Source organism: Cydia splendana, chromosome 5 (genome assembly GCF_910591565.1).
Source record: "Cydia splendana chromosome 5, ilCydSple1.2, whole genome shotgun sequence".
NCBI classification, from domain to species: Eukaryota; Metazoa; Arthropoda; class Insecta; order Lepidoptera; family Tortricidae; genus Cydia; species Cydia splendana.
In genome coordinates this window covers 14,260,369-14,285,136 of record NC_085964.1, presented here as the reverse complement: position 1 = coordinate 14,285,136, position 24,768 = coordinate 14,260,369, and the positions used below count along the sequence as shown (strand labels likewise).

Here is a 24,768-nt window from a genome sequence, read left to right as displayed (position 1 = left end):
GAATAAATAAATAAATAAATAAATAAATATTGGGGGCATCTTACACAGACCAACCTAGCCCCAAACTAAGCATAGCTTGTACTATGGGTACTAGGCGACGATATAAACATACTTATATACATAAATACACACTTATATACATAGAAAAGAACCATGACTCAGGAACAAATATCTGTGTTCATCACACAAATAAATGCCCTTACCGGGATTCGAACCCAGGACCATCGGCTTCGCAGAAGAACTTGTTATCGTTTTGAACTGGTATGATACGACCTTGGCGATCGTCTTGATCAGCGGTCGGCAACCTTTTAGCAGCCAACGGCCATATAGTAGTTAACGAAATTGAAGCGGGTCGCACTTTGTTAATAATTGTGACTTTATGAGACATTGTTGTTTGTCAATATTACATACAAAATAGCCAGAGGGGCTCGCGGGCCGCCTGTTGCCGACCGCTGGTCTTGATGATTGGCGCGCATCTTACGCACGACTTTCACTTCATTTCGCATGACCAATCAGCGTCAGCGATTTTCAGGGTCGTATCGAAACAAGATCAAAACTGTAACAAGTTGTTTTTGAATCGGTTTTCTAAGCATTTAATATGTAAGTACATACTAGAACGTACATAAGCAGCAACTCTTTCATTTGAGCGAATACAAATTATCAATAGAGCACTCACTAAGCACCATACTGGGCTGGCTGAGATGCAGGATCAGTACCGCCGTTATACGCGCCACCAGCATGTGCATCCGAGGCACACGTAACCGCTTTAAGTCCACTGCCAGGTGGCTTGGGTTCGACGACGGTGCCGCCCTTCCACACATTGATTGAAACCCCTTTTCTATCCTACCTATGTATTATCTACCCCTTTGCCTATGTATTACGATTGTTATGATTTTTATTACTATATTAAAAATTATCAATAGATGTCTTAAATTAATACTAGATCGAATAACTTGCAGGCAAACGAACCGTCAATGTAACGCGGAGTAATAACGCGACATGTTTTGAGATGGAATGCTCCAAAACGTGAGTAAGTATTAGTTTGCATTATAAGTATTTACATACTTAAATAGTATGAACAGATTAAGTTCCATACGCTGAACTTATTTCTCAATTATTTATTATCGTTTATTTATGTAGTTAGGTTTTCAGTAGGTACATATGATTTCTATTGGTGTATCTTGGGGTAACTAGCCATTGAATATGTATTTGTATAATGTACCTAGTAAGTACATTTTAGGAGCAGGCATACTAACAATGCAAGTAAAGGAAGTTCTGGAATGCTAGTCAATGCGGCCCCTTCTGTGTCGGAGCTGAAACAATACCTGGGTGTTTTCATATGTGGTAAGTCCTTAAATAAATATTTTTTGTAACAGAAAAACCCTTTGCCATAAAATTTTTAACAGTTGTCAGCAATATGCCATGCCTTTTTTCATATTTGTAATTGATTTGATATGTCTGATACGCTGAAAAAAAAATATTATTATTATAATGAATAAATTTATATAAATTTTAGTATTTACCCGTGATTGATCAGACGAGATTAGGATCAATAGATAATCAACTTGTTGTAATGAACTATAAAATTGGTCATAATTATTTTCGTTGTCTTGTTTTTTGTCCCCGAAAAATGTGACAGAGGGGAGCTTTTTGTATGAGGCGAAATTCAGTTTAAAATTTTTCTCAAGATAATTATAATCTTCAGCTAGAAAAAACATGCAATAAAATTCAACTTTTATTATTTAATTGATAAAAGCCTGACAGAGTGATCAGAAACAAGACAACGAAAATAATTTTTACCCAAATATTTACAATCAGTACTTACCCTGTAAATAGTTATATTTTTACTTAAAGGTAACGTAAGAATTGCTGATAGTTTATGGACCTTTGTAGGAATGTTTAAACCTAGTGTGACACAAAAACATCCAGAATTGTTTGCAGCAAAAATAACTCCAGCGACGGCGTGAGTAGAATGTATATTAAGTGAAATATTTCAGGAGTAACATTGTGGGGGAGCTCGTGGTTTTTATTGCGAGATGCCGTGCTCCCTGGCGGGTACCTGTTCAAGATGGCTGGCGTCGTGGCGGCGGGGTACATCACAGGCCACACTCTGGAGAGATACACCACCCTGAACCCCGTCGTAGGAATGACATTAATCGGCGCATTGTACAGAAACTTGGGAACGGAGAACTATTTACAAAACCCTGCCGCGGATGCATTGGATTATCATTTAAGGTAAGGTTGAAGGAATACGTTCCTACTTAAGAATGAAAATGATAAACTTATTAATGGACTTCAAATAGAATCGAATCAAAACGTACCTACAAATATTTTAAATACACACAGCTTCCTCATCCCAACATTTTTATTCATACCCAATTATGTTTTCTTCGGATTTGTTTACGGCAGGAAAACAATTCCACTTTAGGGAATAGGTACTTAAGAGTGCTAATTAAAATTACAATCAACAAAAGTACTTTTCATTTCCCCAGAAAAGGTTTTATTTTCTCGAATGCTTAAACAATTAATTTGGATCTTAGTAACCGCCGGTAGGAATCAATTTTCGGGGTTTATGCTGCGAGTAGGAGTGCTTCAGGGGATTCTTTTGTTTCAGGCGGATTTATCCCGTGATTATCTTGTCGAAGGGGCCTCTCAGCTGGAACTGGGAATATATTAAATATAATTCGGTAAAAGTTTTCTCATTGGCAACCCTGCCCTGGATCGTGGAGTGTTTGTCTACTGCCGTCTTCGCACATGTGCTTCTCAAATATCCTTGGTATTGGGGTGAGTTCGTGTGTATAGGAAATACAAACAATTTAGCTACTTAATACGTCTAGTATACAGGATGGCCCATTTAGATCGGTCAGTATGGGAAAATCTGAAACTATAAGACATACGACGATCTCTTAGGAACCATGTCATCGATTTTAGTAAGAAGAAAAACTGCATTCATACATTTAAAAAAAATGTATGTAAAATGTATTAAAAAAAATGGTGGTAATTTCTAAAACTTACTAAAATAAATTAAAGGATATGAAAACAATGCATTTTATTCATTTCAGACATCATGTTTCATATATAGTAACATTTACTGTTTAAGACCTACACAATCGATATCTAAATAGAAATAGTGTTAGTTTTATTTTTCAAAACGTCCGGGTTCGATTCCCGAGCTGAGTACACATTTTTTTAAATGTATGAATGCAGTTTTTCTTGTTACAAAAATCGATGACATGGTTATTAAGAAGAGATCGTCGTATGTCATATAGTTGCAGATTTTCCCATACTGACCGATCTAAATGGGCCACCCTGTATTTTGTATGTATCTAAATACCTGTCCTGTGTTAAAACTACTTATTTCTTATAAGGGCAACCTTCAAACTCAAGGTTATAGTAAACGTAGTTGTTTCTACTTTTAGTAGGTCATAATTAATATAATAGAGACTTAGGGCCCGATTCGGATTTTGAAATAGACATCTATTAGACATCTTTTAGACATCACCAAGATACGATAACGATATGTTTAAGATATAATCTGTCAAATTTGACATTTGCGCGATTCTGGAGATACTCTTGAACGATTTCCACAGGATATGACTTAGAGATCCAATTCACATCTAATAGATATCTTACTCTATCTAACGTAAAAGTGACATTGGTTGCCCGAATTGCGCTGCAAAAGAGAACTAGTTGATATCTAAACTATAACGTATCTAGAATTGATCTAGTACGTGTCGTCTCTTGCGCATATCTTGAAGTTCGAATACGGCAGTTAATTGTTTGCGATCTAAATCCGGAATGGTCGCATAGGGACTACGTAATTATCAGTAAGTACTTACAAATTTAAACAAAAGTAATTATATGGTACCTACAGTGCTATGTTGTACATTCAGCTGTAAAAATATGGGTGTAGCCAACTTATTCAAAAATATGTCCCATAGTTCTTAATTCGCTGACATAAGAGCTATGGGACATATTTTTGAGATGACTTGTGCACCCATATTTTTACAGTTGACTGTACACAATAATTTTAACCTCGATGTGAAAGTTTTTTAAGCTTTCGTAGAAGTCGGATAACTATTCGTGAATCGAATACCGGGAATATCTAAAAAAACAGATGAAATTAAATCAAATGCTCTCTTCTAGGTCTCCACCTAGGTGCCATATTATCGTCTGTATCTCCAGCTGTAATAGTACCCACCGCCATGGCATTTCACGGGCGAGGCTTAGGTGCTAAGAACCAGGTGGCGAGTCTCGTGGCCAATGCCGGTGGACTGGACACCGCTGTCACTGAGGGACTTTTTGGCGTCATAAATAGTGCCATATTCGTCACATCCCCTCTGGCATACAGAATTGTAAAGGTAATGTATATAATGACAGAAAGTTATTATTAACTCGACGATATAAATAAGAAATGAATGAATTAGACCGGTTCATTTCCCTAAATTTTTAAAGTATTAATACTCCCATCCGGAAGAAAGCATGAAACTTGGCATGCATGTAATGTACCTATGCAGCTTAAAATATAGGTTCTAAAAATACACAATCGTATTTTTGTTCAAATTCATCGATTATTTTTTTTTTGATAAAACTAACTAAAGAAAACAATTTAAAACATGATATCCACGATCCCGGGCACGCACAGCCGTCCCACTCATGCTTACACTTAATGAGAGAAGAACCACGGAGCCTTAAGTATATTTACATGCGCAGTACTACACGTGATATTTTAAGATAAGAAACTATAATGTTTCAATTGCTTCTTGGTAGGATATGCATTGATAACGGAATAAGTATTTCGTAGTACACTTGATGATGTATGTATAAACCGGTAGATACATAAAAAGGATAAATCACATCACAAAATATTATTCTGTTGCATACTTATAACAAAAAACATTCAATTTTTTGAAGTCGTTTAAGGTTTTCATAGCCTAAATGGCAAAATTGAAACCCTAATAAATGTTTTCGGTTTAAATAAAAAACGCAATAATAAAAGTATAAAACACAACCGAATAAAAGCACTCTCTCACTCTCTATCTTGATTTTTTTTATTAACATAAATCATTGCTAAACTAATTTTAAAATTTTGCCGCAATTGCATAGTTCTTTTTTTAATTTCTATAAGATCCAGTTGGACGTAAATTTATTATGAATAAAATAAATGTTTTGCATTGTATGATTAAGAATTTTTCTTTGTTTCAGGCGCTCCTAGCCATATTCATTGGTGTCGGACTGGGCGTATTGTGGGGTATTTTGGTGGATTGGCTGCCGGACCAGAAAGATGTTTACGCACCAACCATCCGAAGTCTGCTAATTTTCACCGGAGGTCTTCTACTCAGCTACGTAGGAGGATATATTGGATGGGGCGGCACGTGTAAGTATATGCGGATATAGTACATTGTGCAACGAGGCGGGTGAGTGAAATATTGTACGAGAGTCTATACGTATAGGCTGAATGGAGTGAATTAAAGAATCGAGTAACAATATTCTTACCCCCGGAGTTACACACAATGTTTTTCATCACACTTGCGAAGAAAAAACTAAATTTTAAGCGAAATCATTCTTAAATACTGTGACATTTCAAACATTCGTCCGCCACATAGTCTAATAAAACATGGTCTTCCATTCCCAGAGTGACACGGGCCTACGTCACAACAACATGGCCGCTATATATAGCGCTATCGCATATTATCATATAGCGCTGTCGCATGATGACGTAGGCCCGTGTCAGTTAGGTGACCTAGAAAAGACGGGAATGGAGTACCAGGCGGAGTATATTATTATACCATGGTCCGCCATATTAAATTTTTGGCACTGTAGGCATCGAAGGCACAGACCCGTCGACATTCAGCCACAATTGAAAATTGTGTAAAAATATTTTAAACGGTTATTAAATTAATCAAATTAAATATTTTTAAGCATAAACAAAAATATTAAATAATAAACGTCGGTATTTTAAAAGTAAAACTCCTTTATACCTAGGCTTTAAACAAAGTAGTATTTTACTTATAACCTACAAGGTTCGTATGAATTAGTGACATAATTAAAAAAAGCTATAACTTCCGAGGGAACAGTATAGGCCTTTGTCCTTCAGTACACCTGCATGAAATAAGGTATTTTTCGAGCAAGTGTGATGAAAAATGTATTTGTCTACGCAGACCTGCTAAGAATTATAGATAGGTAAATATCAAATATATATTGATTGTAATAGATTTGTAAAGACTGAGACAAATTCGTGCTTGCGTGCGTGCTTGTTAATAGAACAATCAATTAGAGACAATCGTGCCATCGCAAGAATAGCCACTGTAATAATTAGTCAACCTTCATTTAAATCGAATTCAATCAAGAGTATTACGCCAGGAATGAAGCGTTAGAGTCGGACCAAAAAAAGTCTGCAGCGGATTTGATAGCCCACGCAGAGCAAGTGTCATTTATACGTCATAATTTCATAGAAGTTTAAAATAACACTTTCACTGCGTGGGCTATCAAATCCGCTACAGACTATTCTTGGTCTGACTCTATAACCTCGTACCGCCCAAGAATAAAATGCAAGATAATGTTAACGCCTAGTGAGCTGATACATGTACAGGCGGCCGATCGTAAAATCAGGCAGATCATGAGGTACCTTGGCATATCGTGAGTCGTAAAAATCATTCAGGCCAATTCTAGTTTTAGATATTAGATATCTATCAGTATCATATTGGAATGAAATCTAATAACTGAAACTAGACGTTTTTGTTTGATGAAACGTCACTTTTGACACTGACATATCTAATCCATAACGTATCTGGACCTAATATTTGTCGAATTTTAAAGTTCGAATCGGGCCACAAGTTACTTATACTATATACACCTACGTTATCCGCAAGATAACTGCATCTCTCCACTTTCCTTGCGCCCGAGGGCTAAAAGGATACCGTCGTCGCAGTCATCTTACTAGAAATAAAAAGAAAAAGGCCGCTCCAAGTTACTATCTACTTAAAGTTAGATAGCCTTCTAAGTATGTACTGATATCAGTATGTAATCCTGTGGGCTCGCTTATTTTGCTTTGCAAAAAGAGAATAATAAAAACCGGCGAAGTGCGAGTCGGACTCGCGCACGAAGGGCTCCGTAATATTACGCAATAAACTGCAAAAAAATACATTTATTGTATGGGAGCCCTACTTAAATATTTATTTCATTCTGTTTTTAGTATTTGTAGTTGTGTAGCGGCAACAGAAATACATCATTTGTGAAAATTTCAACTGCCTAGCTATCACGGTTCATGAGATACAGACAGACATACGGACAGACAGACAGACGGACAGACAGACAGACGAGTCTTAGAGGGTCCCGTTTTTACCCTTTGGGTACGGAACCCTAAAAACTAGTATTATTTTTGTGTACTACGTTTTGCCTCATACGGATTACCACATAAAATTCGCGCCTATTTTACATTTGTATAAGGTAGTGGAACATCCTAAAGAATTAAGCCTTTATATTATGGTTTACTTTAGTGCACGAGTAAGTATTATACCTATGCCTACATAAAATACGGGAATTTGAAACTTCAAACATTACTTCATGACATCATGTGATGAACTTACTTTACCTCACTACTTTTTGACCGAGTGTTAGGTCTCCGGTTTAACTTGGGCAAATATGTTTTCGTATTTCCGGATGATCTCTGCAGCCATATTTTGACCAGTTGTTGATCTGATTATTCTCTGGAGTTGCAGGCGCGACCATAGGCTACAGTTACTGCTTACCATCAGGCGGGCCGTACGCATCTTTGGCACCGACGTAGTATTTAAAAAAAATTGGCATCTACTTACGTAAGTCTAGACAAAGTACAGGCTAAATCGTTGAAGATAGGGCCTTGAAATTTAAAGCTTCAACGGGGGTAAAAATTTGGTTGAAAGTTTTCAACGAACGACCAGTACGATTCCTGGTTACTTTATAACTCTCTTCGACTTTCTCTTTACTTCATACTTTTCTTCTCTCTCAGGCAACTCTGTGCCTAGACGCAATTCTATCTTTTATATTTCGCACACACAAATTTATTAATTTGCACTCGATGTGGAATGAACTCTCTGCCGATTTTTTGTCAAGAACTGTACGGTACAAGTATGGTTTACTTAAAAAAAAGTTCACAGATCCAAAACTCGAGATCAAAAACCATTAAAAAAACTGTTTGCCATTAGTAGTAAGTGTACTCTAACGGATAAAAAAAAATTAATGAGACTTTCGTGTACGTTCGTTTTTTTTAGATCAATTTCAATACATTTTCCTTTAGCAATTATTGCGTTTCATTAATTAATATTACCATGATACATGCATATTGAGAAATGTATTTGCTATTACTATTGTATGTGGCGCTGCGGTGTTTTTCTTGCAAATCTAGTCGCCAAGCATTTACGAGGATGTTTTTATTAAAAATTTAAATTGAAATGCATTGATATCGAGTGAATACTTAACACTTCGAGCATAGTTTAGGAATTAGCACAAGTTGCATCACACGTTCGTTTACGAGCCCCTATACATATGTTTTAGTCTAGTCAGACCATTTTTTTAGGTTCTCGCATTTTTACAAATATAATGTTTGAGTTTAAAAATCACTAATATTTAATGCCATAATTTAGTTTAATTTTATATTGTAATATTATAAAATAACTAAATCCACATACAAGAAATACCGTTTGTACTGAAAGAAACAAAAACATTTTTTTATTTGACGGGTAGGAATATAACAGATGTCAAAAGGGCTATTATATTCGTATTTATTTCTGGATAATTAACAATGTAGTACAGTCACCTGCAATAATATGTTTCTCTTGGAAGGCCGCAAAAATATGTGACACGCTCTTATGGCTTTACAAATAAGATCGTGTCAGATATTGTTGCGGCCTTAGTTGTGTAACATATTATTGCAGGTGACTGTACATCTCGCTCGCTTGCCAATTTACGCGAATTTAGAGCCGCCATAAAAGAAAAAATCACCAACTGTCACGATGACACTTCATATATATTTTGCGCGCGCCTTCACGCATTTGTCGCATATTGTTAGTAATTTAAGTTTTATCGAGTAATTCCTAGTTTTTCCCTTGCAGTTATACCTAAAAAGACGATATGCAGTGCAATGTGTACATGGAAAGTGAAATTTGTAAATATCGCAACGTAAGTACATAATGATCACATGTACAGCCTTCTACATCTTTACGGATGATTTAATCAGCATTTGTGTTCAGCTGGTAAACAAAAGTAGTCTTCATTTTCCAAATTCTTGCAACTATAAGGTGCTAAAAGTGTTCCCGTGGGGAAACTTCGATGTCTGATACAATGGTCATGTACTTAACCTCACTTTATTATAGAGTACCTATACAAAGTTTTTATCAAGTTTTTATACATTCTCGTGTGACGAGTTTGTCTATGTCCGTGGGACATTGTTGGAGGTGTTGGCTTAAAGAAATTCACATGTCGCGTGGCGACATATTGTGCTTTGTTCTATAGAGAACATAGACACAGGTCCGTGGGACATTATTTGAAATGTTGGCTTGAACATATCCACATATCGCGTGGCGACATTGTGCTTCATTCGTGGAACGAAGGTCAGATCTCTATCAACTCACTTTAACTATAATATAATGATTATTGCATAGCAAGAAGCCCTACGCCCGTGGGACGAGCAAGAGTATCTACTATTCAATAATAAAATGGATTATATGTGAAGAAACACCTCATCCGTGGGATGATAATTTGTGAATTGTTTTGTATAATAATAAAATAATAAATAATACAATTGTTTATTCATTTTAAGCATTCGTTTACATTGTACAAAGTTGGTACCTCTTTTTAAGTATCCAATACCTGTATTAAGAGGCACCGCTCTTCCTTAGTCAGTAATTGAATTGAACAACAATAATTAGTTACAATATTAAATAGAATAAAAAGAAATAAAATTAACGTCTCAATGAAATAACAAAACTAGAACAGTTATTTTAAACTTAAATTAAAAAGAGAATTAACTGAACTTATATGCCCCTGTGTGTGTGTGTACATAAATACTATACATAAATAACAGAAGCCCGCTAGCGACATTAAACAAAATTGTATGCTAATTAAGTATCTACTTACTGTTTACAAATAATAACAATATTCTGGATGCTGTTGGAATAATGTCTCTGGATTATGTCTATGCTAAGCATTTATAATATATATAACGTAAACAAAATTATGAAATGTTCCCGGATAGCTCAGTCAGTCGAGCATTGGAATTTTAAGTTCTCGAAGCCCAATTGCCTTCGGTGAAAATGATCAAACATGACATATTTTCTATTTACTTCAGAAAAATGTATTATATATTGAATTAAGTCGAGATTTTATTATTACTTTCAAATGTAAGATAATGAACAGTATGTTGTATAAAATACAAGACTGTAGGTGAACAAGGGTACAATACCAAACAACTATAGGTACCAGTGGCGGCGACTCCATACAACCCGATTCCCACCGGCTTGCCTAACATTTCTTGCTACATATACCAAACTTATTATTCATAACGAAAACACTACGTAGTAGGTACTAAAAGATTAGTAATAGATTTTTCAACCAATCATAGCGGGCGCGCGAAGTGAGCTTCTCGAGTCTAAACTTCACTATTCATTGATGAGCCACCACCACAGATACGAAAATTCACGCACACGCGCATAAACTCCGCTATGGTAGTCCGCGTATAAGAGCTCAAAAATAACTCGGTCCTGCGTCGAGTTATTTATTTGAATAGAAACCTTAAATGTAAGGTAATAAGGTTTATATTGGAGTGTGTAGTGTTTTCCGCAATTTTTTCTTGCTTCATTTTAAATAAAAACCTTAATTCAAGTCAATAAGGTTTATATTGGAGTGTGTAATTTTCCACAATTTTGTGGAAATTGCTTCATTTGAAAATATAACCCATAATTCAAGGCAATAAGGTTAAAATTGGAGTGTGTAATGTTTTCCACAATTCTTTAATGTTGCCATATAAAACATTAATTGAATGTTAATGTGCAAAATGTTATCGTATTTCGCTGCTATTAATATCATATTTTGTGGAAACCTTGAAAATACAGATAACTTTTATTACTGAGCCCAAGAATCTTATGTAGTTTCAAATTGAGTTATTTATTAACGGAGGTTTCTTCAAATAAAGTCCTATTTCTAGATCTAGCTTTCCCGGTATTCATACGCCATTCCTGGTGTTTTACAAACACTTGTTATTGGAAAATTATATGTGATTTAGTTACTTTTGTGCATAAATTGATATTTAAAACTTACTTAACCAGTGAAATTTAGTTTTGCTAGTATTTTGTGTGTAAGTAAGTGTTGTGTATTGTTCGCAGTGCAGGTGTATTTAAGGTCAGTTCGTGTTTTTTAAGAATAGGTATTTTTACGTAGCCCATTTTGATTGTTGTGTTGTAAATTGATTGCTAAATGAGTCAACACGTTTACCACGCTATCTTTTGAGATTAATTAGTGATGACAAGTACGGCAAAGGTTATATTATATACTACTAGGGGCTACACTAAGTAACTGCAACGGTTCGCGTCCAAGGTCACATCTAGCGCAGAAGAAGTAAGTACCTAATGTTAGGTTAGGTAGGTGATTTTTTTTTGCTACGGGTTACCTAGCAAAAATTCTCACGCGCCGCTACTGATAGGTACATATGAAATCTTAATCAGTCAGCCATTGGATGGATGTCTAATATCAATTAAATTATAGTCCAATGCTCCAAACTCATTTATTTATCAAACTTTTAGGCCTTTATAAGACAGTGGTAACATTTTTCTTTTTTGGAACCCTTTTACAAAATGGTAGGGTTCAATTTAGCACAAGCTCATGCCCATTAAAGGGCAGAGTTGAATACATTTGTGATTAGAAAGTAGAAATGGGTAGATTGGTAGGTAATATAAGTAGGTAGGTGGGTTATATAAGTAGGTAGGTAGATAGATAATTAGGTAGGTTTATAGGTAAGTATGCAATAGTTATATCACATTTCCCAACTTTTGAACATTAGTGTCCTCATTACCTTGTATTGTTTGTTTTTTAAAGGGTCAAGAGAAAGCCTTGTCTACCAAATCCCTATAGCAGAATCCTTGAGATTTTAAAACAGTAACGGTCTTAGCTAACTTTAAGCCCAAGACATAAAATAAGTTAATATTATTACTCAGGTATTTATTTATATTTAATTAGGTAGGTATTTATATTCGTGTTTGAATGTTTGATACCTCTTGGTACTGTAAAATTACTTTGAACGGTTGGGGGGCTAATGATAATGGGTCAGGTCCATCGGAGACAATTATCGATAGTAGAGCTGAAATGAAAGAAGGATTAGATTCCGAAAGTAAAATTATGCTTTATGGCATAATGAGCAATAGATACTTTTCTTTCATATCTAATGATCGAATTAATCAATTATAATTGTATAATCAATAGTGAATTGAAACAAATTCACAAGTACAATAAAATTAACAACATATCATTTTGTTGCATTTATATGCTTTTCTATACACTCTCTGTATGAATATGATCACATGATCAGTAAATATACAAGTGATACAACAAAAAGTGGATAGATACACCTCTCAGCAGTCTTACAACTGTCCAAGCTGATCTATGAAGATATTTGTGGGCACTTAAGAGAGCATTCGAGACAAACTGTTGATCCATAATAACTCATATTATGTTATGTAAATAGTCATTTTCTGTTTCTTCTTAGTATTTAGGATTCTCGAGGTTTATGCACATGTTGTAATTGATTTGTGGAGGACCACAAAGCATTTTAGCATAGTTAGCAAGTAAGTAACTGACCACTTACTTAGCTTAGTTAAGTGGTTACTTAACAACTTTTTTAAATAAGGGTACTTAAATCCCTTCTAACATAAACTATCTAGTGTTAAGTCACCATATAGTAACAAATTTACTACACTTAGTTTAAAGTTATTTAAACAACCCCAAGCATATCTCAAGATACTCCAGGACGGGGGAAAGAAGAGTTGTATTCGGATTTCGGAATATGGACATGCAATCAATTACGCTTAATTGGATGCATGAGAAGCAATGCGAGTCTATTTAAGGGTGTACAGTCGCCATCAGATATATCGGAGCGGCCAAGGTGTTCACAATATCTGAACACGCGCTCTAACGCCCTGACAATAGAGGCGTGTTCCGATATTTGTGAGCACCTTGGCCGCTCCGGTATATCTGATGGCGACTGTACGACACGAATAATAAATCAACTTGAGATTTTGAAACTAACATTACAGGCTTAGATACTTCATGCTTCAACTTACACTTTGCCACACCCTTTCCAGGGTCCATGTATGTAACATCTGTACTGGTATGCAAATAAAGATCTCTATCTATCAAATAGTACAATTATTTTTATGTTTATTTAGAACAGCGATACTCTTTGAAGACCTTAGTTAAGAAAAGCTAATAGTGTCAATATTTTCCTTACTGGGTGTTGCCCAGAAGCTATGACTATTCAGAAACAATGGTTTATAACTAAATAAATAAAATGAAATATGTATGCCCATGCTCCCATGAGCCGTGGCAAAATGCCGGGACAACGCGAGGAAGATGATGATGATGTATTTATTGAAATAAACGAATACAATATAAGATAAAAATATGGCATCATAATGTCTTAAAACCTTATCTTATGTATCCTAGACAAGTAACAAGAAAGTATAAGGTAAATAGTAACAATTCACAATATTCACATGTTTTCTTTCTTTTATGGAGGCTTTATATTTATATACCATAATATAGGTACATTACTATTATAGGTATATTAATATAGGTATATTACTGCTACTTAGTACTAAAAGAGGAAGTAATAATATTTCTATATTTTCTGTACATGTTGGAATTATCATGTCTCACATTGAATAAGGTAAAGATCATAAGGGCAGGTCTCATCAGTGAATATAATGTTTTATAACGGAGGGATGCTCCAGATAACTAGTCTGCTACTTGTGTTGGATATTTATTAGATATATTTACATGTTCAAAATTTTGTATACAGTAAATCTCTGATTCTCAAAGTATTTACCTATTAAAATAGCATGATAAGTTCAGACTCTAATTTTATTGTTGATAATTCTCATGTTATAAGGGAGAATTTTTATTTTAACATTGATGTACTTTAAGATTTCTCATAGCAACTTATTAGTTTACCTTTGATGATATATAGAGATATATATTCTTGCCAAATGACAAGTGCTTGTTTTTGGGTAGATTTTTGAGATATTTGGTTTTTACAAATTATTTAATTCTCTTCTCTAAACATCTACATTGTTAATTATCCAGAAATAAATACGAATATAATGATAGGATTAAACGAACTTACCTGAAGTGAAGTTCAATCCTGATTATATGAGGTATTTATTACTGGATAAGGGGTATCCCCACCCTCCTCGAGTAACCATGAATCCATGGTTACTTCCCAATCAGTGTATGAATACTCTAAACTATATGAAGTGTCATCGTGACAGTTGGTGATTTTTTCTTTTATGGCGGCTCTAAATTCGCGTAAATTGGCAAGCGAGCGAGATGTACTACATTGTTAATTATCCAGAAATAAATACTTCATATAATCAGGATTGAACTTCACTTCAGGTAAGTTCGTTTAATCCTATCATTATATATAAGACTAGGGAAAGCAACACGGCTCTGCCTATGTACTGACAAATTTTGTTTCGAGCCCATGCATGCAGCAGTGCTGTAGGAGAGGACAATATGATTTGGCCAACGTTTTTGAAACTTTTTTTTTGCAGCAATAAAAGTCTCATGCAATTTTACTATACGATCAAAATAAACTAGATTATACATTCCTATTATGGTTCCCATTACTGTTCATGTGTAAAATTTATTAGAGTAAACATAATTGTTGTGTGGAACTAGACGAACTAATTTGCATCGGGGGTCATAAATAAGATTTACAAAGGTCTTTATTGTGTTAAGGATGCTTTCATATCGTAATTTTAGTCTTATACTCTTAGCTGGAGTGGCTATCATGGTATGCGCCGTCACCGCAGCAACACGGTGGAATCGGCGCGGCTGGCCAATCAACAACAACCCCGTATCAGAAGTATACAAGCTCCTCTGGCGAATCCTCGAGCCAATGCTCTTCACTCTCAGTGGCTATTATTTAGAGGTAATAATATTCTTTACTATATGTCCTCTAGATGGATTGACGCTCTTGGTGTTTATCATTTATAGGGTTCCGTACCCGAAGGTTGGCATTCGCATCTCTATGACCGTCAGACCGTCCATCTCTCTATCTGTCTGTCTCTGCTCTATAGTTCTATCTCAAGAACAGTTATAGATAGTGAAATTCTCTCAGAGCGTGTTTTTTTATCCGTGACTTCCCGGAGACAATGTAAGAAAAGCACCCGGGGCGGGTATTAACACATTCTCTGTCCTTGTATCCATTTTGATAACATAATAGGGGCATTTGAATATCCAAATAGGTGCCTACACAAACAAAGACACCACTAACAAAAAACGTTATTATTTTTAGAAATTGGACAATTCATTTTTCACATCACCTATTCGAAAAAGGGCTTTTTCTTCCCCGCTAGGAGGGATCAAAGTGGCACTTTTCTTCCCTGCTAGGAGGGATCAAATTTGTACTTTTCTGTTCTAGGATACGATTTTTTCTTTCTTGCATACTTTTTTTTGTCAAATAATACATATTTTGGAACATAACAATTTCCTCATAGTTGATGTGAAAAGCAGTATGTGTCACACATCCACCGATGACCACGATCCTCAGTCATGAGGGAGCGACCACAGAGAGTCACACGGTATCAAAATTATTTCGTCTTGGGCGTTAACACTTGAATCCCTCATTACGCTCAGGATTCTAGAATCCATTGCTTCATTCAGGATTCAATGTACGCCCTTGACGGAAATATATCATTTTGATCCCTTGTAACACAAACTACTATTATTTTCCCATTAATAAAAATTGGTTACCAACCAAAACCACCTGTTCTGCAAATGTCCCTGTTCTGCAAATGTTATGAACAACAATTCAATAGATACTAATCAAGAATTTGCCATAAACTTCGACTGTCTGAATCCATAAAGAAGAATTTGGTATTTATTTAATCTGTAATCTGATGATTACAGAGTAATTTGGTGATGGTGGTCCATCAATTGGATCTGCTTTACTTGTGGGTTTCCGCATTTCACTCCATGAAAAAAAAAATACCTAATGCCATTTTGATTTCTATGTCTAACTCATAGTGGTGATCGTTGTATGAATGAGCATTGTATTATATTTATTAGGGTGGTCTTCCATTTATCCAATATCTTGGTTCAATATCATTGCGTCTCACTCTTTCATTAAGCAAAATGTGAGACAAAATACACATTGGACAAAGAAATTAGACTGGTGGAATACGACTAAGGGTGACTAAGGATGGTCCCTTAGTCACAACATTATGGAGATCTTGTGAGAGATTTGTTACTCATTTTTTTTATTTTGCGTTTAGTATTTACAATAATGATTAAACTTTCCAGCTTTTATCTCATCTTCCCAGTAAACGGCTGAAGTAGCTGATGAAACGTGACTCGTAGATTGTAGATAGCCGTATCTGTATTTGGGTCATACACATTTTATAGTATTCTCTCGTTCGCGTCTTTCCTGTAGACATGGCATAGTTAAGGGAATCCGAAGCTAATTTTTACCCATACAACCATTTCCAGTCGCCGTTACGACGCGGTGTTGACACATCTTGTGTCGACACCGTCTGTTTCGGTCACAATTCCAGTCGCAGAGTCGTCGCCGTGTCGACACAGTTACCAGAAATGGGGAAGGGTCGACACATGACACAAAGTGACATAAAGTGTGGTCGCCGTGTGCACACATTGTTTCGGGTTTGCGACTACTTTATGCCAAAATCATTCGTTCATTCGTTCATTTTGTTCCTGTCAAATGGAAACTGTCAGATGGAAAAATACTTAAATAAAAATAAGTGACATTAATACGCCATCTCTAAAACGGATTACAAGACGTAATTATATATTGTTTGCATTTATATTACAATAGGACTTAAATTATTATGGGGAATTAAACTGCTCGAGTGATTTGATAAACTAAGTGTAATATAGTCAACGCGCCACCACATTGTTTTAGTTTAGCCGGAAATGAAATTGTTTACTTCTCAGTGCCTGTGTTCATAACTATATTATTTGAAGCATTTTTAGTACTTCGATGCGTATACTATACTTAAATAACAGAAATAACGCTTTACATACTACGAAACTTGTTAATTATGATGTATAAATATGGTTTAAGGCTGAGAAATATTGCAGTCACAAAGTAGTTGCAATGTTTCGACTTTATGTCGACTCTGTGTTGACACATGACACGCGCTGTCAAAAGTAATAACAAAGTTACTGGTATGTTACTGGATTTGCAAAATGGCTCCTTGTGTTGATTTGTTTTCAGATATTCTCAAAGTGTAAAAATGCCGTGGTCAGAGATGGGCATTAATCGATTAACTGTTTATTCGACTAATTAATGGAATAAAAAAAGTTAATTCTCAAATTTTAATCGCGATTAGTTTAGTCGACCTAACATAGATTGAAATTGAATTAATCTGAATATTAATCGAATAAATTATCGATTAAATCTCGATTGAAAGTTGACAGGGGGCCATTTTTGTACGTAAAAATAATAGAAATGTCTTGCATGCAGATGGTAGCAAAACACTTTGTCATAAAAGTCGAGATGGGTGTCGATATATAGGTTTTAGGGAGTGCCGATTTCGAAAATAATGACCATTTTGGAATCCGAAATGGCGGCCATGCACTGTGTCATAAAAGTCGTCATGGATGTCGTTTTATACGTTTTAGGGGGCCCCAATTTTGAAAATGATGACCATTTTGGAATCCAAAATGGCGGCCATGCACTATGCCATAAAAGTCGTCATGGGTGTCGTTTTATAGGTTTTAGGGGGCGCAGATTTCGAAAATGATGACCATTTTGGATTCCAAGATGGCGGCCATGCACTATGTCATAAAAGTCGTCATGGATGTCGTTTTATAGGTTTTAGGGGGCCCCGATTTAGAAAATGATGACCATTTTGAAATTCAAAATGGCGGCCATGCACTATGTCATAAAAGTCGTCATGGGTGTCGTTTTATAGGTTTTGGGTGGCGCAGATTTAGAAAATGATAACCATTTTGGATTCCAAAATGGCAGCCATGCACTATGTCATAAAAGTCGTCATGGGTGTCGTTTTATAGGTTTTAGGGGTCGCAGATTTCGAAAATGATAACTATTTTGGATTCCAAGATGGCGGCCATGCACTATGTCATAAAAGTCGTCATGTATGTCGTTTTATAGGTTTTAGGGGGCCCCGATTTCGAAAATGATGACCATTTTGGAATCCAAAATGGCGGCCATGCACTATGTCATAAAAGTCGTCATGGGTGTCGTTTTATAGGTTTTGGGGGGCGCAGATTTCGAAAATGATAACATTTTCAATTTAAAAATGGCGGCAATGCACTATGTCATAAAAGTCGTCATGGATATCGTTTTATAGGTTTTAGGGGGCGCAGATTTCGAAAATGATGACTATTTTGGATTCCAAGATGGCGGCCATGCACTATGTCATAAAAGTCGTCATGGATGTCGTTTTATAGGTTTTAGGGGGCGCAGATTTCGAAAATGATAACATTTTCAATTTCAAAATGGCGGCAATGCACTATGTCATAAAAGTCGTCATGGATATCGTTTTATAGGTTTTAGGGGGCGCAGATTTCGAAAATGATGACTATTTTGGATTCCACTTTTATGACAAAATACGTAGCCGCCATCTTGGATTATAAAATGATCATCGTTTTCGAATTCTGCACTCCCTAAAACCTATAAATCGACATCCGTGACGACGCAAGTTATCTTTATTTTCAGATCTAACAAATTGCTACAGAATACAAAGGACAAAAAAGAAGCGAGGAGGTAATGAAACAAGCAAAAATACAGATGATTCCTCGACGCAATTGGGTGATTCTTAAATTGTGTCCAGATTTTTTTTGTCATAAAAGTTTTTATTTTTCACATATTACTCTCACAAGTTCCGTGACATTTCGACCTTGTAATTTTTTAAGTAAATGTTTTTGTTTATCTATGAGGATCTCACTAGAATAGTATAATCAAGGTATGTTTATATTTGATGAATGAAATAGTAACGCAAAAAAAAAATATATTTGTGTCTTATATTCCTGCCGAAGACTTTTATTTTACCTTTTCCTTCTACACAAGTTTGGCCAAGTAATAAGAATTTAGGGCTTTCAATTTTATTTTGACTTCTACAACAGTAAAGCTACGAGGCCATGTTTGGTATCGTTTTCGTATAAATTCGCAGTACCAAATTTAGTTAAGGTATCACATTGACACCATTCCGAAGTAAAAACATATAAACTTATTAAAATACTTTCTTTTAAACTCCTCTTCACGCTTAAACTGCTGAACAGTTTTAATTTAAATTTGGTACACATATATTTTGAGTCCCGAGACAGGATATAATAAGTTATCTCAAAAATCATCCTTTAAAGGTGTGAAATGAGGTGTAGGGGGGAATTCAGAATTGACTTCTTGAAGTTAATACTGTTTAAGTTTAGGTTTGAAGTCATGTTTTTTCATCATTTTTAACTAAATCAAAGATGTAGACCATCCCAAATTTCATATAAATCGGTTCAGCGGTTATTGATTTCCCGTACAAATTTCCACGCCACTTTTCATACCTTCAAAAGATGATTTTGGTTATAAGATCTATCTTATGTCCTGTTCCGGGACGCAAACTATTTCTATACCTAATTTCAACGAAATCGGTTCAGCGGTTAAGCGTCAAGAAGAGTTTCAAAAAAACCGGCCAAGTGCGAGTCGGACTCGCGTATTAAGGGTTCCGTACATTAAGTCCGACTCGCGCTTGACTGCACATTTCTAATAGGTTTTCCTGTCATCTATAGGTAAAGAACTATTTTGTGTATTCAGACGGACATACATACAGACGCACGAGTGATCCTATAAGGGTTCCGTTTTTTCCTTTTGAGGTACGGAACCCTAAAAAGATTTATTTTTATTTTGTGGAATGGTGTCAATGTGATATCATAAATGGATTCAGCACCCCAGATTTATACGAAAACGATACTAAACACGGCCTAGTACCTTCACTGATATAGATATATCAAGATAAAATTGAGAGCCCTAAATAAACTTTCAAGAGCGGATATCTCAAAAACTATTCAACATATCGAAAATATTGACTGAATAAACTTGTAACAAATTAAATTAACTTTCATTTTGTATAAGTGGCCATGTCGCTGAGATGCATAGTTTCCGAGATATAATCGAAAAACGGGAAAATGGGACCTTCAAAGCCCCCTCTTCCCCCCCCCCCCCCGCTCAAGGGCTACGGCCGGGGACTTTTGATATGTTCACCTCCTAACTTGTCAAACCGAGTTACGGAGTCAAAAATTGTGTTCCGAGCATTTCCCTCTACAACTTTTGGAGCATTCGTTGCCTGACCTAAGTAGCTTATTGAATTTCTTTAAAAACTTTTCTGTAAAAGGTTGACGGGTGTTGGGTGTTTATATGGTTTCGGTCGATTATTATCGTTTGCATTGCCCATGATGACTTACTAGAATTACGAGCACACGAGACACTAATAGTAGTTTGACAAACCTTGGTTTTCAAGAGGTATTTTATATTGACATTTGCTGTCACAAATTTGCTGTCAGATTTAGTCGCAAACCGCACGCAAAGTGCACACAAATGTGTCGACACCTTGTTACGGAAAAGTGTAGACACGGCGACGACACTTTGTTTCGAAACAATTCTAGACACATTGTGTGGACTCTGTTACGACACATCTGACATTTAGTTACCACTTTGTGATTCTGCGACTGGAATGGTTATATGGGTACTCTGGGCTCTTATAGGTGGGATATTTTTTTTCAGTACTTGAGACTTAACGAAGAAAAACTGTATATACGTAGGTATATATGTATATGTATTAGTGTCGTTAACTCGTTAACTTTTATTGGATTGTCCACAGAAGAGCCCTTTTTCTAAAATGTGTTTGACCCATGTATATGTCGGCGGCCGATCGTAAGATCAGGCATATCGTGAAACGTGAAAATCTTTGACTCGTTCCCTGAGTCGACGGAGCCCCGCTACGCGGGGCTCCTATTTCTGGGCAGTGACCTTCGGGCATCTGAAGCAACCTAACGAACCTATCCTACCTATGTATTGGTTTAATGTGACTATGGTCAAAACATTACACAGGAACATTACGATCTGCCTGATCTTACGATCGGCCTACGACATATAGAACATGGTTTTTCCAGCAATAAATACACTTCAAACACTTCGAAAGCATCGATGGAGCGCTGCCTCTCTTTGCTTTTAAAGGTTCACGTTTCCGCTCCATGTCTGAAAATCATTAATCAATACATTACATTAGGTTGACTTATTTCATGCGTTGTTTTTACCATTTTCATATATTCAAACGGTGGTCATAATAAAATATGATTGTAAAACACATTTAAATAGTTTGAGTTTGTGGTTGATTATGATATTTGATGCAGGTATCACAAATAACCTTAGAAGAATTCGGGCGTATAGTTGCCTGCATCTTCCTGGCTCTGTTTTTGCGGTTGCTGACGGCATTCCTGGTAGCCCTTGCCGGAGACCTGTCAGTGAAGGAGAGCCTATTCGTGGCAGTCACATGGATACCCAAAGCTATCGTTGAGGTATTAGAATATTACTGTGACATACCGTACTTATTACTAAATAATCGCTCCACCCGCATGCTGTATAAATGTTGATATAGGTATATGTTTATTACATTTAAGTATTTAAGTATTTGTTGTGTTTTACGAATTAAGAGATATACAGGATCTTTGCTTTCTTATGTTTGATCTATTTTGTAGAAACATTTTGCTCTATTTGCTATGTACAATTTTGAAGTTGTAGGTGAAGTTTCTTTAGTTTTAGGTGGATTTATATAATTCCGATGTGATGAAATGAAACTACAAATACTATTATTTTAACACCCCTGACCTCTATTTACTTACAAATTTATAAGGAAGCACAAAGTTACCACTCAATCGAACTCGTCGAGTTTACAACCATATTTACAAGCCAACGTCCCAAAATGATTTACCTACCTGACCTTATTGCCAGCGACTTATAGTTCGTTTTTTTTAGCATTAGAAAGAACTTGAAAGAAGGTAAGCGATCTTGACATGTCTTTTAATTGAAAAACGCTTTTTAAAAATCAATACCTATTACTTATGAAAGCAGAAGAATATAAATGATCGTATTAGATTCATAATTGTTACATATTTGCCGTAACTTATTTTAAAAATGTGTTTTTCAATTAAAAGACACATCAAGATTGTTTACCTTATTTCTAATGCTAAAAAAAACGAACTATAGAGGCGTGTAAATATATTTTTGGAGTTTAGTATCAGTGCAAGACTGATAAAAATCTAAAATGTTGTTGATCCTTTCAAAAGCGGCTATGATATAATGTAATAGACACAAAAAGTATAGTTCCTTTCATTTTCCTGCTAAAACATGACGGCATAATGTTCCTATAAATATTTAACAATAATCGGGTGTTTTCAGGAAATCGATCGGCCAATATTTGCATGGTAAACGGTCCGTTAGTTACATGTGCAAGTCATTAATCATAGTCAAGTGATGCCCCGCCCGCTCCCGCCGCCGCCGCCGCCCTCGCACCAGCCTTGTCACTGTCCTAATATAACTTATAACTCTTATAAGCGATCTTTTTCATTAACTAGTGCGGGAAAGACAAATAGTAACGGTGCCAATCATGAGACATTCAAGAGAAAATTTTAAGTATTTTTGATCTTTCACTTGTTTCTTTTTTTTTTACTTTGCGCGTTAAAAGTTGAATGTCTTGTTCGTTTTTTATGCTTTCGGCGTGTATAATGAAAGATAACTTTTCTCCAGACCGGACAGTATGGCGCTGTTTCTATTAAGATGATAGTGGACGACCGCTTCTCCATATAAACGTAGTACCTATTTTCCTCCCTTGGTCAATACCAAGGGAGAATATCAATATATTATAGAAAATATTTTTACACATTTCAATGTATGTTGACCTATGCCCCTTCGTTTGATTTTTTTACGAATTTTTAATTATTATAAGTATAAGAGTTAGGAGCTTTAAGAATTTGTATGGAATTTTTTTTTCGCTTCGAACTCTCGATAAAAATAAACGAAAAAATCAAATGAAGGGGCATAGCTATAGTTGATAAACATCTTATTTTATAAAAATATTTTCAATAAAGTCATTATGTCAAAACGGGGATTACGTTTGTATGGAGAACTGGTCGTCCCATTTCCTCTTAATACATACAGAAAAGAATCAAGAGACGTCAAACTTAAGCAGCTCTTTCTTGTTTATGATAAAATGCTGCGTGTTTAAACATAACAGCAGTGATGTTAAATATTTACTTATTTTGCAGGATTTGTGGCTTATGTCTCATTATTGGTGCCATGACCATTATAGGGCATTATTTACTTAAAGTATTTCGCACACATATTTATTTCTAGGTCAACTTACTGCGATAACTTAGGCACATCAAATTATCTGTTATCATTTTAATTTATAGTGATAAATAAGATTAAGCTAATTTTTGTAGGTAATTAGTAGCAGTAAATTTAGTAAGGATTTGTCGATTGGCCAAGAAGTAACGCTGCATGCAGCAAACAGCATCTTTCATTTTCTGGCTCCAAGTATTTAAACCAATTTTGTATAAAAGGCCTCAAGTGCAAATTGTGTAAGTAAAGATGAGGACGCGTAACTTCAACCGCATTGCGCAGGGTTGAGTACGGACTTAAGGCAGCGCCTCGGCGTTATCGTCGCGTTACCCTATATGCGGCACTCGCTTCTTACTCACAGCTCAGCCGTTTACAAAACGTTTTATGCTCATCTGCAAGTAGGTACGTCTATAGTATATTTACCTTTTAATCCATAACAACTATGCGGCATTAGAGGCCTGACGCATACCTATACTGATTTACTTGTGGTGAAGCATTGCCAGTAATAGCTCTGCAATGCAATAGTTATATTATATATGTATGTTGCTTAGAAATCCATTATCCATTCCTTCATAAATTTTCTAACCAAAAAAATTATATTCAAATCGAAACACGTCTTTCTATTTTGGTTACAAAATATTTGAGTTTTCGTGTTTTGATATTTGGGTTTTGATACTCATACTCATACTCATTTATTCATAATATTCTTAAAATATTACATGTCAACATCAGAAAATAAAATACATATTATCATCACATTATTGAGAATAATAAAAAATGTATGATATTCGAGTTTTTAAGTTTTAAGGGTACTAATTATCTTTGAAATTAATGGTTATATATGATCGCAGGTAGTAGGTAACTCAAAATAAGTTTAAAAATACCTATATATTTTTTATATCTGCAAAACATTGCCACATATAAGAGACTTTTTATCCACCGTCACTATAATAGTAAATATGCGAATCCATTTTTAGGGTTCCTTACCCAAAGGGTAAAAACGGGACCCTATTACTAAAACTCCGCTGTCCGTCTGTCCGTCCGTCTGTCTGTCACCAGGCTGTATCCCATGAACCGTGATAGCTGGACAGTTGATGATTTTCACAGATGATGTATTTCTACTGCCGCTATAACAACAAATACTAAAAAGTACG

The 24,768-nt window shown here is 35.5% G+C and overlaps 1 protein-coding gene across 4 annotated transcripts in view; it reads left to right on the top strand.

Moving 5' to 3' along the window:
- LOC134790761 (sodium/hydrogen exchanger 9B2-like) overlaps positions 1–24,768 on the top strand; it is a 48,124-nt gene that overhangs the window by 21,794 nt on the left and 1,562 nt on the right. The window contains exons 1-9 of one of the 4 annotated variants that reach the window (XR_010144213.1): positions 959–1,030; positions 1,231–1,344; positions 1,998–2,235; positions 2,615–2,784; positions 4,147–4,361; positions 5,206–5,377; positions 15,024–15,178; positions 21,628–21,792; positions 22,673–22,698. Coding sequence is in view for 3 of the 4 variants with exons in the window: in XM_063761684.1 (XP_063617754.1) it covers positions 1,015–1,030; positions 1,231–1,344; positions 1,998–2,235; positions 2,615–2,784; positions 4,147–4,361; positions 5,206–5,377; positions 15,024–15,178; positions 21,628–21,792 (1,245 nt within the window). In the remaining variant the exon portion in view is untranslated. Of the gene's footprint in view, positions 1–958; positions 1,031–1,230; positions 1,345–1,997; positions 2,236–2,614; positions 2,785–4,146; positions 4,362–5,205; positions 5,378–15,023; positions 15,179–21,627; positions 21,793–22,672; positions 22,699–24,768 lie in introns of those variants that run through there. The other 3 variants (XM_063761685.1, XM_063761686.1, XM_063761684.1) reach the window with 3 other exon arrangements.